The 19,175-nt window shown below is 30.6% G+C and overlaps 2 protein-coding genes across 2 annotated transcripts; both read right to left on the bottom strand.

Moving 5' to 3' along the window:
* Positions 1-261: 261 nt before the first annotated feature.
* Positions 262-1,640, bottom strand: LOC114425415. The gene is made up of 2 exons (XM_028392336.1): positions 1,425-1,640; positions 262-904 (listed from the first exon to the last, which is right to left on the bottom strand). The coding sequence occupies exons 1-2, from the start codon at positions 1,590-1,592 to the stop codon at positions 362-364; spliced, it is 711 nt and encodes a 236-aa protein (XP_028248137.1). The 5' UTR covers positions 1,593-1,640; the 3' UTR covers positions 262-361.
* Positions 1,641-11,070: 9,430 nt separating this feature from the next.
* On the bottom strand, positions 11,071-13,905 carry LOC114425886. The gene is made up of 2 exons (XM_028392854.1): positions 13,603-13,905; positions 11,071-11,832 (listed from the first exon to the last, which is right to left on the bottom strand). Exons 1-2 carry the CDS (start codon positions 13,768-13,770, stop codon positions 11,299-11,301), a joined length of 702 nt encoding a protein of 233 aa, XP_028248655.1. The 5' UTR covers positions 13,771-13,905; the 3' UTR covers positions 11,071-11,298.
* Between the last annotated feature and the right edge of the window lie 5,270 nt (positions 13,906-19,175).

The following is a 19,175-nucleotide window of genomic DNA, read 5'->3' as shown; positions in this document are numbered from 1 at the left end:
TTTTGAACATGTTACTTTATGTTGTTCTTCTGTTTAACTTGTTTTTCTTTTGAAAAAAAAATTGGGCAACCTTGTTTTGGATCGGAAATGTTTTCATATTCTTATTTGATAATTTTTTTAATTTGATGATTAACATTGATGTGAACATTTTATTCACATGAACTCCTTTTTGTTTATTGAATAAAATCATTTCATGTAATTCCATATTTTCATATATTCGACATTTATATATATATATAGGGACCTTGCAAGAAAACTGACAAAACCTAAATAAAATTCTGATCATTAAATCTACAAATGAATTGAGGTATTTGCAAAAGTATAATTCAATGCATTTTCATGTCAAACTTGAAACTCTAGTTCAAATCTCAGGCTGTGTGCCACTTTCTTCGGTAATTCCAACCTTTATCTTTTCTTTTCTAGCCACAAAGTCCAGCTTATGAAGCACCAACAACATGGCAACTGAACACAAGAATGCCATCACTGGTCCACAGATCCAAAGGAGAAGGGCAAGTCCTGTGTGTAAAATCCTGTTTCCCACAATATTCAAAAAAGTGGCCTTTCTTAATAGCTCAGTCAAATACTCTGGGGTAACCAAGGTCATGATGGCATCTTGTGGTGTGCAAATGAGAATGCTTAACTGGGTGAGAAACCTAACTGAGAGAGAGTGAAAGAGAAATGAGAATAAGAATATTGTAAAGAGGGTTGCATATTTTAGTGCCAATACAAATTCCCCGTGTGCTCCATAAATTGAGTCAATGAGAGGCTTCTTCACACTGTAGGTGCTGCTTATCATTGCTCCAAGGCCACAGCAGAGAAGGATGCTTGTGCTGGCCATAAAGATTGATCCCATGATCATGTTCCGAATATTTTGGATAGCTACAATGTTATTCTTTTCAATATCCTTCAATAAAATTCATACATCAAATTTGAAAAATACTGAATGGTAGAAATAAATTTTCTGAAAATAAACAAAAGTTAATTTGTCTCTTTTCTTAATACATATTTCTCACTTTTCAAACCACTCATAAATTAATTATTGTCCTCTTTTTGGATAAATCTCCTAACATTTTCACTAATGATTTCTAACACTTTTACTCCAAACATAAAAAAAAAATCTACGATACAAAAAAAAAAATAGATGCATTAAAAATCATGATTGGGTGATAATGTTTTTTTTAGAGAAAACAGATTGAGTGACAATGTAAAGACTTTTATACTCATAAGCCAATTAAAGTTTAATATTTTTTTATTTATAAGAATATTTAATCATATATTATGAAATTTACAACAATTCAAATACTCATTCTATTCGACAAACTATAAGTTTGATAAACTCATATATATATATATATATATATATATATATGTATATATATATATATATATATCATATTCACTATATGAAATTTAAGGAGGCGTACCTTGATCATGGCAGGAACCCACGAACACCGGCCATCGGCATCTATTCCGAAGATGGTTAAGGAAGCCTGTGTCCTGACCTTATAACATAACCAAACATGGTAGCCAATGTTTATGAGTAACCCCAAAGGTATCAGTGTCATATCCAGATAACATGTCCTCCACTCCATATGTATCTAGCTACCTCTTTCAATTGCGTCTTTATATATATATATTTGGTGATAAACAACGCTTCTTTATATATGTGTATGACTTTTTGCAGTTCTCTTCCCACCAATTGAGTGAAAGAGGTTCGCATACAAGCGTATTTCAATCACAATATTCCATTCCATTGGTTAAAGTTTAAACCAGTTATATTCTATTCCGTAGTATCATCAATTTTGAGTCACATCCTACGAAATACTGACTTATATTCTTTACTATATATATATGTATTTCATATTTTTTCTATATATGTTCTCTCTCTGTATATGTATGTACAAGTTTTGATTCAATTAGTTAATGAATCACCGCCCCAAAAAGAAGATGTTAAAGCGTGAATGTGGATCTTAGCATTCTGCTATATAATACCAAAATACTGATTATTTAGCGTTTGAAGCAATAGGATGAGATCGAGATCGCGCATGAAACCACGATTTTAACTCTTCCAGAATATGCTTCCTACCAATATGTTCCTAATCCGAGCGCATTCTTTTATTAATAAAAAATAATATATGGGTCCAAGATGAACCCAGACCTCATTTGAGGTAAAATTAAAAAGATTGTAAGTTTGGCATAGATTCTAAAAGTTATTAGAATTGAGATACGGATTCTTAAAGGAAAATAATAATAAAATATAGATTAAAATGTATTCAAATTTCTTTCATCATCCAACCGTTATATTGTATTCATTTATTATTAAAGTTATTTATGGCAAATTTGACCGAAACTGAACAACAGTTAAAAAAATAATTATATTATTTATATTTTAGTATATTTTAAAATATATATATATATATATATATATATATATATGATTAAAATTCTTAGACAGTAAATATAGATTATCTTTGTATTAGATATGTTAACTTGTTTGTTGTAATGAAGGGGAATTTTCAATTTTCTCCCCTGTCGTGATGTTAGTTATTGTTCCTCGGGCGTCTCTCCTACATATTCTTCATTTGCAAATTTGTCGCACGCACACACATGACGTATATGTACATGATGCCACTAACTTTATTTGGTGGGTGGAATTTGGTTCCGTCAATTCGATTTGTATGCGTGATTTTCGAAATTCCTAAGGGGAAAAAAGAATCGTGTTTATGTGAAAGAGAACAAAATTGAAGAATTATCCGACCAACACTTGAAGAATATGCAGCCATGTTATATTCTTTATCTAAATTCTTACTTTTTTTTTTTTTCAGGTAGCCTAATTCCGGTTAAAAAATGAATCTTTAGTTTTATTGGATTTGCTCTGTCGAATCTTCACCATATTTTGCTTAAATTAATATATTGCTTTAGCTTTTGGTATGCAATTAAGTAAAGAAATCGGGTGAAGCTGCGGCATTGGGCCCACCTGGGCTTTTAATTACTTTATAGTTTATATATACTTGCAGAGAACGAAACAATAAGATTTTTTCTTTTAAAAGACCGAGTAGAAGTAGAATTGAAAATAGATGATCTGCGTGAGAGAAAAAAATAAATAAATAATTAATGCTTGGCCTAATTAATTTTGTCCTTTTTATTTTAAACCGGGAAAGCGAGCACAAGAGCTATGAGGTTGATGTCATCCTAGCCATGCTGGCACCACAGTAACCACAAGCAGCCTAATTAAATTCATTAAATATATCAAGATGAAAAAATATAAACAAAACGAGGGGGGACATGAACTCCTAGTGGGAGTATGTAAACTTATATTAAGGTAAGACATATCTATCTTGCACAAGATTTGTAACAAAGGTGGGGTAAAGTTTCACCAACAAAAAGAGTCAATGGAAGAACCGTGAGAAACTAATTAACCTATCTGCACAAGTATTCCTCTCACACTAAATATGATTTACCACAAAATCAAAGGATTTAGTTTTGAGTTGCATTTTTGCTATGCTCATTTTTTTTATCCCTTTAAATTACCTAATTTTTGTTTTAGTCATCTGGTTATATTTTGTGCTTATGCTGATATGGCATGTGTTGTATGGCATGCCAAGTGGATTGTTGACTTGCCATCAATGTTGGGTGACATGTTAAGTGGATTGTTAATGTGACACTTTCATTACAGTTAATCGTATTTTAGGATGGAAATCTTGTCCCCAACTTTTATCTCCTATCCTGTACCTCCAATAAAAAATATGATGGCAGATTGGGTTATGTAGTTGAGGCATGAGGGACGACAAATTGAGGTTTATGAGGCAAAAGAGGTTTGTGTTAATAAATGAAGACACCATTTTTTGTGTGAAGGGTAAACAAAGTTTGTGTTATGTTGTTGAGGAATAACGGACTACAAATTGAGGTTTATGAGGCAAAAGAGATCGAGCATGGCGGCACTAGTGAGGGTGCTCAATGATGCTACGCAGTAGTAATCTAACACCAGTTTTAATTATTAGGAATATGTCATAAGAACTTTTATTAAAATCTTTCTATTATATCTTTTGTAAATATTTATTATTGATATTATTATTATTATTATTTGTGTATTATTAGTTTTGTCCTAAGTATGTATTTGTGTTGTGATACTATGTGTTTCTATACACGTGTGTGAATTTTGTGTATATTAATATTATTGTTGATGTTGTCTTTATTATATTATAGTTGGTATTAGAAGAGTATTAAATTAATTTCTTATAATTAAAATGCTTGAAAAGTTCTCTTAGTGTTAGTTTTATGATGACAACCCTAGATAGACCACATTATACATTGGGTTACAGTTGTCTGTTTGAGGTATTTTTTGTGTTGTTGGAAAATTTGTTGAAAAAATTACAATTCAGTCATATACCATAAAAACCAAAATTAGCTTCTATCTTAGAGAAAATTAGTTCCAAAATAGGTCACTTGATCATGAAAAACACTCTAAGTCTTACATTGGGCAAAATAACCTCATAAACCCCTTTCTTCACCTTTATATAGAAGAGACCAACAAGTCTTATATGCACCAAAGAATTAAGTGGGTTTAGTGTTAGGCATGGAGCCCCTCAATCAATATTTTTATATTTCCCTTTGAGTTTTCAAATTTGGGGAATTTAGACAGCTTGAAATTGTGTTTTAAATCACAACCAAGTTTTTGTCATAATAAGAGTTGTCATGACGATCATGGTGGAGGAAGTCATTAGGTTAATGCATTGTTGGGAGTGGTCATGAGATCATCTTCCTTTTCTTGTTAAGGAATTTCTTCATTTGAGGATATGGGAAGTGAGTTATGTCTTTTTCGTTTGTTGTATATGTGGTAATGAGTCACAGGTAGATTGAATGATCTTAGGTTTATGATTACAACATGTTTATTTTCTTGGATGGGTTGTGAATACCCTAAAACACTTTGTTTTGTTATGATTTTGGGTGAATTTGATTGTCAGATGTTTTGATGCTTTGCCATTTTAATATTCTTGAAATTGAATTTGATAATTGATCTTGGATGCACATGCTGATTTTCTGATAGAAAACATTAACTTAGAACACCAAAATGTGTACTTAAATGATAGAATTAGACTTTATGTTCTAAATAATATTTGTAGCCCTAGATGTTATCTAGGTACGGGGTTTGATTTCACTCAAAAAAATATTTATATAACTCCATATATTACAATTTTAGTGAGTAAAGGTTAAGTTGTCAAAATTATGCGGTCAGTTTATATATTTTCTAATTTTTGGTTCCTAAACGATTGAAAGGAATTTTGAGGTCAATATAGAAGTTGTAGTTAACTGTCTTATATTTAAAATGAGATAAGAAATAACTTAATAGGGTTAGTACAACTCTAGACATGATTATTATGCTCTATGAAGGTCAAAGTAACGTAGGAGGAAAAATGAGTATGTAATATTGATATCATAATGAGTGATAGTACGGTGCAAGATGTTTATACTTATGAATTGGCGAATGAAGTGGTGTGATTATATTGTTGTGTAAATGAGTGAATGTGTCCATGATTGATATTGTGATTGAATGCATGATGTCAACGAGTATATGTGAAAGTAATATGCCATGATATGCGTATGTGTTGCGAAAAAATGTTAGGAGAACATAATTCATGTGGGATACGAATCTCTAATGGAATTTGAAAATAAACCGTGTGCATATTGTCTATGGACCACACATCATGTTGTGCATGTGTTTTGAAGTGAAGGACGTTTATGAACCTAACCGAGGAGGTCATGAATGAGTTGACGTATGACTCTGACCTTGGGAGTGCAACGGTTTGAAATCTTCTTTAAGCTCATGCTGATTACATGAATGAGTTTACGTATGACTTTGATCTTGGAGGTGCAACGATTTAAAATCTCCTTTAAGCTCATGCTAATTACATTCATTGGAGTATCCTTGAAAGGCCGAAACACCCTAATGCACCGTCGGTGGTGTCATCTCAATGAGAGTGATAGTGTCGGGTTACCCATGGTGTGACAATTCGTCGACTAGATGGACCCCTGAACTACATTCACGGTATTTTCCAAAATGGTACCACATACATATGAATCTACAAGTCTAAAGTGCATCACATTGTTTGTGTGACTTTGTGTTTAGGATGTTTGATTTGGATGAGACATGCTTGTGTTGTGGAACCTAATTGTTTATAAATGTATCTTATATCTTTATGACTTTCATAATGTTTTAAATTTATTGTGAGATGTATCTCACTCCCGATTTGTTTGTCTTGTTTGTGTTTCAGTTGAATGTCACCCTTGCAGGTGAGTCTATGTAAGGTTATGATAGTCATGTTACATTAGAGGCTTAGATTTGCACTTTATATTACTATTAATTTTAGGGTTATGGATGTTTTGAGACAATGTAACATTATGACACATGTTTTATTAATTTATCTAAGAATTAAATTAATGAGTAGTTTTTAATAATATTTAATATGATATGTATGGACTTTGGAGCGCCAAGATTTTTTTAACATGGAGTTACATTTTTTTTATTGATATGTTTTCTTTAAGTTTACAAATATTTGACATGTAATACTCTTACCGCAAAATAAGTTTTTTTTTTTAAATTCGATACATCATTTTAATTAAATTTTTCTACGAACATATTTAGAAAATATTATAAGTGTATGTGTCGTGGGATAAAAGGGTGTTAGAAGTAACAATGGACTTAAAGTCCAGATATCAAACTCAAAGGATCAATTGTGTTCCCAAACAATTAATTTTGTAAAACTAAACATTTAATGTTAAATTAAATGAAATATAGTTGTGGTCAATTATTTAATTTAGCAAATAAGAATTAAAGATAGAAGAGTTGATGTGAAAATAATTATAATAAGCAACCTAGGATTGTGATTTCACACTTACTCCAATTTTTCCCGATTCTAATTCTAACAAAACCCTAAATATTGTCAATTACTAGTATTCTCAAATTCAATTATTAACCTTTTGTCATGGTTTAATAACGCTTTTTGCCCTATTCAATACACAATTGATCATAGAACTATCGTATTAGGCAAAGGATTAAGATCAAAACAAGGGTGATCAATTAATTAATTGATTGGAATTTGTCATAACTAGTTTGATTATGCAAGTTATGTAGAAATAATCTCTTCCTGGGTCAATCAAGAATAAAGAAGAGATTTAATTGACTGAAAAACATCAATGGTTTCATTAAAAACAAAAAAAGGGTACAAAATATGGCTACATCGTCATCCCAGATTAGAGAGACTAGCTGCTCATGGCCATGACAAAACTAGAAATCCCAATAAAGAACACATACATATCAAAGAGAACGAGACTTGGCCAAAATCCATCACAATTGTGTTCTCTGCACTCCTCCACAATTAAGAGACTCACATACGATCATCTTCTCTCTCAGAACTCTCAAGAATGTATAGAACAAACAAAAGAGACTAAAAAGAGAGGTTGTCATTCCTTATTTATAATATTCTACGAAGACCTTCCTTCTATCTTCCTTAATTAAAAAATCAATTATTATTTTTAATCTTATGAACTAATTAGGATTTAAAATCTAGCATGTGATCCTTGAAATCTTTAAGTGACAGGTGATAAAAGCAGACCATGAGGGTCCAAAATTACTGTAGTTGTACAAAATTATCATGACTGTGGTCATCTGATTGACTCCAAAAATTCAAGATTTTTGGCTCTTTTCCACATAAAACCTCTTAAGCACCTGTCCTTCACAAACTTGTACCAAATCGTGAGTTTTTTCAAAAAAATATATTTCAAAATGCATGAATATGACATGAAAACTCACATTGAAATACAGTCAACTATGGATTTATCACTTCATGAGAAGTAATGAAGGAGGAAACAATAATTAAGGGGTTCAATTTTTTAAATAAACAAACATAAGATTTTTGTGATGATGCACATTCAGATGGGGTGAAGAGGTGGGGTTCACATAGGGACAATTGAAGCGACTGAAGTGAAGGAGGACAATCTGACAAAGACGATGCAAGGAATATGGTGATGGGATTCGAACAAAGATGAATTTTTAGATGCAAGGAAGATAACAATTTTAGGATGTTTTATTTGCAAGGAGGAGGACGATTAAGGAAATCGAAATGGAAGAGGGCAACAATATGTTACTGTGTAGATGTCAAATTAAGGAGCTTTTAGCAACAACACTGCAAAAATAAGAAGGAAGCCATAAGTGTGTGTAGGAGAGATGGAAGGTTTTGATGTTGTGTGTATCAGTATTTTTTTTTTGATGAAATTGGGTCAATGTTAATCCATTGTTCAACACACACTATATATTATTAACTTAAATATTGTTTTCATCTTTTTTAAAATATATTGTTTTAGTCCTATCTTTTATTTCGTATTCCCTACTAGGAAATTGAATTTAATGAGGAGTCAAATCCATCATTAAATAAATAAAAATCCTTCACAAAACGAGTCTATGACGAACAAAAGTTCTCACAAATTTTGGCATCACAAAAACTTTAGCAAGGGATTTTTTTGTCCCATCATAGACAATGATGGAATTTACTTTGTCACATCATTTAAAATTTTTGTCACAAACTAAAATACATGTCCATCACAAATTTTATAAATCCCTCACAAAGGTCGTCAATAATTATAAAGGATTATATTCCATCACAAAACTTTGTCACTAATTTTGATTTTTCTAGTAATTAATGATTGTTAATTTCCATTAAAAACGATGACATGGCTAACAATGTGTTACACAACTTTGTCACATAACACAAGATTGTGACATAAATAATGACACATTAAGAATATTACATCATCATTTGTCATGTTATTATTTTATTTTTCAATTATTTTCTTGAATATTATATAATAAATGTTACTTAGAGTTAAATAAAAAAATGACATATTTATAAGCACAAAATATATATTTAACTCTTAAATTAAATAACAAAATGAAATAAAGATTTAAGGTTGTGTTTGGAACGAATGAGAGAAACTATGTACTTTTTTTTTGTAAAATTATACTCTATTTTAAGGCCTAGGCTAACATGGACCACTTCATATAAGTGGTTCATTGTGCAACACTAATTTTAGCCATCATATATCCTCCACATTTTATTTTTTTCTCTTTCACTACCATAGCCTCCTCAGTTCAACGCCTGTCGCGATCCAACCTCCACATTGTACATCTTCTGCCACCTCCTCCTCTCCTCCCTCCCTATCGCAATCACCATGCCACTTGACCACTTGCATCATTTTCACACTTGGCTTGAAGGACACTTGTTTTTGTTGTCACGATGATTTGGCATACAGAGGGCTTATATTATCTCCACGCTGAATTCTTTGGGTGAAGGTTGAATGTAATTATCTATGTACTTGGGAGGTAGAGGGTGAGTTTGGAGATTGTGTGTAATTTGATACTCAGGAATAGGCATGTCTTGTGATTTTATTTTATTTTATTTTTTAAAAAAAACAACACCCTCATGATCCCATAGAAAATCCTCAAGAATCTCCGTTACGACATCACAACAAAGTGCCTCAACATTGCTGACCCTCCCTTTAACTGGCCACCACTTGCCATCATTCTTCAAGATTTTTCCATTTATCGTAGTGCCTGAGGCACAACACTAAGCAATTGTTCGTGCGAATTCTTCTTGCAGCACTCAATGATGGTGGGGTGGTTTGTGGGGGTGGAAAGGAAACGCTTATTCACTTAAGGTGCGACATCGACTTCATGCTAGGGTTTCAATGACTTGGTGTGCACCGGATGGAAAGTGGAAGAACAGGAGAAGGAAGCCACAATGATGATAGAACCCCGACTAAGATGGAGGAGCCAACAATTGAGATTTGTGGAAGCAATGATATGGTGAAAAGAATGCAAATTTGACCTATGAAATGAGATTAATCTAATAGTTTAGATATAAGATATATTTTGGACCATTTAAAAAATGTTGGTCCACCAAAGCAATAACCCTTCTTTAATGCAAAAATTTCTCTTTTATTTTCATCTTCTAAATTAAACACACCTTAAATGTTAAGATACTCCTCCTCTCTATCTATGTGAGGAGATAAAAAAAGGGTAGTGTGAAAATGGAGAGAGTATTTTAATATTTAAACATTTATTTTATTTTGATAATTAATTTAAGGTTTAAACATTATTTCATCCATGTAATGTGTTGTTTTTGCTTTTTAATATTTGTATTTTTATTTTTTTTTAGCTTTTAGCTATAGTATTTTAATATTTAACTCTAAAAAATAATTAGAAAAAATCAAATCATGATGTGACACATAATATTATGTACTTGACAATCTTGGCCTATCTATATTAAAGTCACTTCAAATACTATTAGTCATGTCATCATTTTTGTTAGAAAGATAAATCCAATGACAAGAAAAACATAATTTAAATATAATTTTAGTTCCTAAAATATACTTTTTATATATTTTTAGTCCTTATAAAAATTATTATTTTGGTCTCTAAATATACTTATTTTATGCTTTTAGTCCTGATAAAAAATAGCTTTATAATAAATTAAATTACAAACTTTTGATATTTGTCCATCTTATATTAAAATTTATTTATTTTAATCCCTAAAATATAAGATATGTGAAGTCTATTCTCCTATAGATTGGTGAGACATCATTAATAAATAGTGATAGAGACTAAAATTATAAAATAAAATTTAATGGTTCAAAATTATAAAAAAAAATAGAAACTAAAAAAATAAATAAATATATTATAAAAATAAAAACATATTTAAGCTGCATAAAATTTATAATAATGAAAGATAATTTTTTTCTTGTAACGAATAAAAACAAAAAGAATGCATATTTAGAATTATAATATAAATTGGCATATGGTTCATCATTGTATTTTTTTTTCTTTCAAAAAGAAAATACAATGGCCAACAAGATATGCCAATCTCTATATTATAATAGAGAACTTCCTCATGCAAATAAATCGGTTATATTTTTGAAACACGTTACATGATCTCCTATTTCATTCAGCAAAGAAAAGAACTTTCTAGTGCTACAATAAAAAGGCTATGGCATGGAGACACATAAAAAGGCTAATGGTAATCATAATCAAAGCCACTTATCAAAAGCCATTTTGAATTATTTCGGTAAAGCGCTTCGACATGCATGCACTTAATTATTTTGTGCGAGTAAAATACCACTACCTTTACAACATAAAAGTTGTAAACAAGTAAACAACACATACGCATGATGACGCATACCCAATATATACTAATCTTATCTATTCCATGTTCTTAGTCTTAGCTGAATAATAATAATATTAATACATCAAGCAAAGTCACTTTTATCATTGATCACCACCATCTTTGCTTTTACTCTCCCACAAACAAAGTCAAGGTTGTAAAACACGGGCAACATTGCAATAGAGCACAAGAAAACCAGCACTGGCCCAAAGATCCAAAGCAAAAGAGGAAGTGCTGAGTAGAAGATCCTGTTCCCAACAGTGTTCAAAAAAGTTCCTTTCTCCAAAATCTCGGTTAAGTACTCTGGGGTCACCAATGACATTGCGTCTTGTGGTGCGCAAATGAGGATGGCCAATTGGTTGAGGAACCTAATTGAGAGACTGTGGCAGAAAAATGAGAACAAGAATATGGTGAGGAGTGTCACGTATTTTAGTGCTACCATGAATTCGCTGTGAGCACCATAGACAGCATCATCAAGAGGCTTTTTCACACTGTAAGTGCTGCTTATTACTGCTGCCAAGCCAGCTGAGAGGAGAATGGCCGTGGTGGCCATTAGGGTTGATCCCATGATCAAATTTCGAAGACTTTGTGCTACCAAAATGTTCTTCTTTTCAATGTCCTGCCATGGATATAAATGTTAATCTTTGAGTTTCTTTATTTAACATAAAAATTGACAAAAATGTAAAGAATGTAATTTTAAGCAAATTTAAAAATACATTTTTTTTAAAACACATTTTTAGTGTTTATATTTCTTGAAAGCAAAAAACAAGAAGTCAAAACAAATATATTTTCAGAATTTTAATCTTTTGAAAATAAAAATAGTTTTCAAAAAATGAAAACAGAAAATAAAAATACAAACAAAACACACTTTAATTATTCTCACCTTTTTTCATGTGTATATATATTTTCACCTCAAATCTGTTACCTCTTTAATTAAGATTGTTCCATTTAAAATATTATTTATTTTGATATTGGTTTGAATATCATACTTTTACTCTTTAAATGTTTCTTTTTTAAGGGAAAAATGGTGAAATTTAGATCAATATCAAAATGAATAATACTTCGAATGAAGTGAACTGATCTAATTATATCAAATTAAGATTTAAGGTCGGAAGAATACATACATATCAAAATACATTTCAAAATCAAAAGGGTTGTTTCAGTTTTATGGAATCTATTCCAAACATATATATCATGATTTTTTATCTAGACAAGATATATATATCTAAATTTTATATTTTTAGATACTTTTTAAAACCTATTGTAGATACTAAGTTGCAACTAAAAATTTTAATTTGTATCCAATTTTGATGATATTATGCGTGAGTAAGATATATTATTATGTTTTTGAAACATTTTTTATAGTGTTTTGGGATTAACCCTCTACAAGCATTTATTTGATTATGGACATTAAGTTAAATATCTAGCTAGTCTTTTCGGAATTGAAGCACTAGCTTATTATATGACTCGGAATTAATTGTGAATAGACTCTTCAAAATTGGGGGAAAAGAAACAAATACCCTCTTAGCTAAATTAGCATTGAGACAAAAAAGATAAAGTTATGCATTGTGAAGAGGAAACATTTTCAAAGTGGAGTTTTTTTATTTTTTATTTATTTTTTTCTTCTGAAATTACCTACCCACTTTTAAATGAAAGTGGTGGGATGGTTCATATTTTGCAAAAGGCCCCACGTTACATAGTCAAAAGTTCCTAAACCTCGGCCAGCCAATTGTATGTTGATTCTCTCAAAATATTTAAGATGCTAAAATGATAAACATCACAGCAAAGATACCTGAAATTCATGAATACTATACAGTAAACACGATTTTTAAATGAACGGAACTCTTGAAAGATCTTTTTTTTTTTGTCAGAGTCCAGAACCCTCGTAAACAAAAGATTTCAAAATACACCACCTTTAATTTATGAAGTTGTTTTTTCACAATTCCAAGCATCACCGTAGCGAGATAACATCAAATTTGGTGCATGCATAGAAAAATTAAAGAGGGCCGGCAAACAAATCAAAATCGTTTCATAATCAGCCATTAGATTTATTCACCAAATTAACACACGCCTAGCTGGTTAATTAGATCGACTAACGCATAGTTATGTAACAAATGAGAGAGCTTAACAAAGTGTCTACTTTGTTGAAATATTGGAAGTAACAAAAAAAGGGATGGAAATTGATATAATATATATGAAAAACTAAGTCTATTGGTATGGAATTGAAAAGTTGGATGTATCTATGTTCAGAATTTTAAATTAGTGCTAGCTCTATCATATGCATGTTTTCATTAAGAGTGATAAGCTAGGATGAACTAGAGGAATCAAAAACAAAATTACAATATACATAATTGTTAAGGTTTTCATGGAGATATGATTAGTTATTTACCTTCAACATGGCAGGCACCCAGAAGCGTCGTGCATGAGCATTGATTCCGATGGTGGTGGAAAAAGGCTCTGTACGAGTTTTATGCCACAACCAAACATGATAAGCAACAGTTACCATATATGCTAATGGTACAAGCACCATATCCAGATAATATGACCTCCATTCCATTTTAAAATTTTCTGCTATCTAGCTAAGCTTTCTCTCTAGCTCTTCTCTATCTCCTATGCTTAAGTGGGTTATGTGTTGTGAGTGTAGTACTACTTCTCTATATATGCCGTGATCCTTTTAGATTCTTTCTCCAAGCAAGGAAGTTCTATATATAATGGAAAACCATGTATGTGGAACAAAATGAAAAGCAATAGATATGTTGGCAACTATGCTTTACTAGTGGGAGTGGTTATGGAAAATCTAGTGGTACATGGAAATTCTTGTTTTGTTTTTAAAAAGTAATACTTAAATATTAGTAAATAAATGTGATTAATTCACTCTTCTAAACACAATTATAATTAATTGAAATTCATTAAAATTATACATATTTTTACCAACATTTCTTTATAGAGACCCCTTAGAAATAAGCTATGGAATTTTATACTAATGTTTTCATATAATTTTTTATAACTTATTTATTTTATTTATCTTTCTCATATTACTTATTTTATTTTATAGAACAACAAACTATATTAATCTTTTCTTAGTTTAACTAACATGTATTACACTGATATTCCTAAAATTACATTTATTTTGTCACACCTATATCATTACCGTTATTTTTGGTTAGCCTTATCACATCGAAAATAACAAAACACACTAAAAAATTCGACACTTCACTTAACTTTCATCACGAAGGAAGAAGAAGCGAGCCTGAATGGGATCCTCAAAGATAAGAGGATTTCGTTGCAGAAAATCTCGAGCGGAGAGTTACATGCAAATGCGCAAATCGTGCTTTCTGGGCCTTTCCAACTGTTAGTACTGAAAATGACTTTTTGAAGTGAGAATGCTGTAGAGTGATTTGTGTGGTGGTACAAGCACGGCGTCGATGGTGGCTGCCATTTGCCACGCATGGCTCTTGGTCACACGCACACACACAAATAGTTAAGATAATATGAAGTAGAATATTTAATTTTTAACTCTTAAAATTGCTATTCTAGTAACTTGGATGGCATTGAAAATTTATTGAATAAAAATCTCATTGGTGTTTACACATTTTTATTACTCTTAATTTATTCAATTAGTAACTATAATTGTGTGTCCCTTAATTAAGGACGGCGAACGTAGGTTATCGGCGAATTCGAATTGATTCAAATCAATCTAAATCATTTGAGTTGGATAATTTTTGTATTTGAGTCAAACTCGAATCAAACTAATCAAATCGGTTGAGTTTTGAGTTGAGTCATAGGTTTTAATATCTAAACTCACATACCTATTAACCCATTAATTTATATTATTATTATTGTTAATGTATGTAATATATAATATATATTTTTAAATCTAAAAAAGAAAACATTATTAACTATTGATTATATAAACTTATTGACCTAAATTGAGTAAATATCAATGTATCTCAGGATCAAAATGACAAGGGTTTCATTGATTAAAGTCACTTTAGACGGACTTTAAAAATATTTTGGATTTATTTACAAAGAGTAGGTCTCGTAATGTCCAATTGATTTTGATAGAAAAAAGTGTTTGAAACTCATCGTCACCATTCTTATTAAAACTTCTTATCTTGAATATGATATACTTAATTTTCTATTCTCATGAATAGATAAATAGATAGGAGTCAATGGAGTAAAGTGGGGTGTGACATTATCCCAAAATTTTATTTTTAATAAAAAATTTAATAAGAAACAATCATGTCTCATTCAATAAAAAAATTTAACTTATAAAAAATATTTGTTAAAAAATAGACAAAATTAAATATTTTTATCTGTTGGTCTAAACCAATTCAAATTGTTTACAAATGAGTTGATTTAGGTTTAGTTTCATTTTTTTCTTAAAAACAATATAAACCAACCCTAACTGTCAAATTTGATTAGGATGAATTATAGATTTAATCAAATTCAACCCAAACTAATCCGCTTATCCTCCTACCCTTAATATAATTACTAACTTTTTTATTAATGGGCTTAAGACAAATTATAAACCTAACTGTAAACATGACAATGGCATGATTCAATTATTTTTTATTAAATTTTTGGGTAATAATATTTGACTATAATAAAAGTCTGTTTTCACTCAATGTGATTGAAATTTGTTATCAATTTATATAATTTTTATATTTTTATATTTCTTCTAGATTAAAAGATGCCTAAGAAGAAAAGTATTGAATGCATTCTTAGAGAGATAACCAAGAAGCACAACTTACCTCCACTTAAATACTAATTTACTATAAATATGATAATTAATTATTTTTACTCTTTAAAACAACAATGATCACAACTTCAAATTCTACAAATATTATGTCTTGACTTTTCTTGAATTAGTTACTTTTTGCATCTTGCCTGAAACTCATTCACTTTTTGTTGGAGGAAATAAACTAAGAGCATCTCCAATGAATTTATATGAGTTGTTTAACTTTAAATAATATTATTTAATTTTTTTCTCATATGAACAAATGACGTAACCATTGTAAGACAAATTTATATCATAAATAGAATATTTTTTAAGTATTGTAGGACCCGTAAAATTAAATTAATTACTCACTTTAACAATCTTAGCATTGTAATAAATTTCATGTACATGGTTTAAATTTAAATCTATGTAGAATTGTAAGGTCTCACAAAATTATGATAAACAACATATCTAAATAACTATGCATTGAAGATGCTCTAATATTGTCCTCCATAAATTAAAATTATAAGGTGATATTTTCTATTATATTCTAATTGATATCTATTATTTTTATATGATGGTTATATATATCAAATTTATTATGTACATTATGCATGTGGTACTTAATTTTTTTTACTTGTAATATATGCTTTGATCTTACTTCCATATATATTCACAAAATATAGATAAGAATATATTGGCCCCCCTTTGGGCAAAATTAATTTCATATATTTATTGTAATGCCAAGACGTATAAAATACATGTGACATCCTTTGTGGCACTCTAAGACACGTGTCAACCTTCCACGTCAATCCTGCAACAGGAACACGGACACTCAATCCTTAACCGTCGGACTCCTTAACTAACAAGTTATCTCTAACCTATTCATATTTGAATATATTTAAATATCTTTTATCTATTTGCAAGTAGTTAATTATTTATAAGGTGATGTTAACTAATTAACAAGTACACAAATTTGTTCAAGTAGTATTTTAAAACAGTAAAATCGAGTATCATTTCCACATGAATTTTGTTTGAACTCAACTAATGCATATTCAATTTGTGTGCAATTAATGAATGAATTGGGGAAATGCTAAGTGAATCATTTTTGGTTGCAAATTAGATGATGATGTGATTTTAGACTAAAACTGAGTAAAGAAAACAAAAACTGAGATTGATGACGAAAATCGAATGCAGGAGTTGATTATGTTGGGGGCTCCCTACCGAAATTTCTCTTGATGTAATTGGGTAATTTTTCTCTATTTAATAATATTCTAGTTATCAACTACGTCTATGAAATTACTCTAACCGTGATTCCTCACACAAGAGAGCCTAATTCCCATAGTTTCTTTCTTAATCCCTCAAGAATTAAACTAGTTGAGCTGCATTATTAATAGAAGTGTACAACTCGGCTAAACTACCTCACATTATCCCTAGCAATGAAGCATTTTAGATGCTCTTCCAAGTTCTAAGGATTAACCACATTTCCCAATGCTTAAACCCTAACATAGCATATAAATGGATGATCAAACCAAGTACATGGAAATAAACACACGAAGGAACAATGAAACTAGCAATAATATTAAATAGATAGTAAGAGTCTTTACATCAAGAGAGTTTGATGGAAAGCTCCCCAATAATGGGTTGTTTAGTCCTTCATGGTCATGAAGGGCTGAAATGAACAAAAGGATGTAAAAGGTGAAGGGATAAGAAATGAAGGTGAATCGGTGGAAGAGATTGGGCTCCCAATGATTGTCTTTTTCCTCTAGCTCAAACTTTAGGGATTTTTTTCTTTTGAATGAATCCTCCCTATTCTTCTCTCTGATTTTCGCTTAAAACCCCTTCCTGAGTTTGAGATTCCGCAACTACGCGTTGAGCGAATATGCGCGCTAAGCGCGAGTAAGTGGCTAGGCGCTAAGTGCACCATGTGCGCTAAGCGCCCTTTCGCCTGACTGCAAGTTCTCTATGATGCTTCTCTATGCTAAGCGAAACCCTCCTGCTAAGCGACAGCTCGCTAAGCGCGAACCATTAGGCTTCAACTTCTCTCTCTATCCCGTGCTTGTATATCTGCGAAATAAAAATCATCAAAATAGTATGAATTAGCAGTTTAAGGAACATACTGCACAAAAACTCAGAAGATGTCGAAATTCCAATTATTCACACAAAAAGAAGCAATAAAAATGGGAGAATATTGTTAATTCTTATATGTTTTAATTACATAATCTACTTATGCACATCAGTTATCAGGTCACACGTTATTTACAAGGTACAATTATCTACTAGCTTTTATCTATAAGCTACAGTTTATCTCTAACATTATATACAAGCTACTAGCTATTATCTATAAGTCGAAAATTATCTGCAAAGGCTATAATGGCCCCTACAAACAAGGACCCGCAACTATGCTCTATTCCTATAAATATCAAGTTTCATCAAATCATCAACACAATCTCACACACCAACACACAAGCAACAAGCCTATGCACATATCTCTGTATCGCTCACTCGAGCTTACATTTATGCATATACTTGTTTTATCTCTTAACTCATATACTTGTTTTATCTTACTTAAGCGTCAGAGTTCTTTATTTTTGTAGGTCCCCCTCCTATTCTCTTAACAAATGTGTATCTCCAAGTTGAGGTGTGAAATCCGAAACTCATCTTAGTCACATCCACTAACGTGTATCAACTCCGAATCTTATTAATTACATTGATCAAATTATAGATAAGAATAAATTGTACGTACATACACATATATTCTCTTTACATATCTTTTAGAGTTAGGAGATCTGGAGATAGATGTTCCTATATAGAATCGGGGCAAATTCCAACCTTCAACAAGCACATATATAAAATAATTTACAAATAACACTAATATAACTCTATGTAACAAGGGAATATTTCGAAGAGCTTATATGAAACTTTTTTTTATATAAGTTCACAAAATTATTTATATTTCTAATAAGTTCATTTTAACTTAACTCTAACAATTTTCATAACAAAATTTAAACCTAAATCATTATGTGATAAGAAATTATTACGTAAACACTTAATTGAGATATTTATTTAAATACATCCTCAATTATATATACTGCATTTAATAACATTTATCGATAAAATAAATTATAATGCATTTAGTTAGCATTTCTCCTCGATGGATCTTAATTACAATTCAATTCAGTGCATACGTATACGTTTTATGCCTAGCTATTATCTATAATGATAGCCTAAAATTAAAATAT

Source organism: Glycine soja, chromosome 9 (assembly GCF_004193775.1).
Source record: "Glycine soja cultivar W05 chromosome 9, ASM419377v2, whole genome shotgun sequence".
In the NCBI taxonomy this organism is placed as follows: Eukaryota; Viridiplantae; Streptophyta; class Magnoliopsida; order Fabales; family Fabaceae; genus Glycine; species Glycine soja.
Note: the sequence above shows the minus strand (reverse complement) of the source record. Positions and strands in the feature narration are given on the sequence as shown.

What these genes read in the sequence shown, in the direction of transcription:
- LOC114425886 (XM_028392854.1), bottom strand. Translation starts at nt 13,770, where the DNA reads ATGGAATGGAGGTCATATTATCTGGATATGGTGCTTGTACCATTAGCA. An exon ending in GGGTGCCTGCCATGTTGAAG is followed by an intron (nt 11,833 to 13,602) that starts GTAAATAACTAA and finishes TATCCATGGCAG; the next exon opens with GACATTGAAAAGAAGAACAT.
- LOC114425415 (XM_028392336.1), bottom strand. Translation starts at nt 1,592, where the DNA reads ATGGAGTGGAGGACATGTTATCTGGATATGACACTGATACCTTTGGGG. An exon ending in GGGTTCCTGCCATGATCAAG is followed by an intron (nt 905 to 1,424) that starts GTACGCCTCCTT and finishes ATTTTATTGAAG; the next exon opens with GATATTGAAAAGAATAACAT.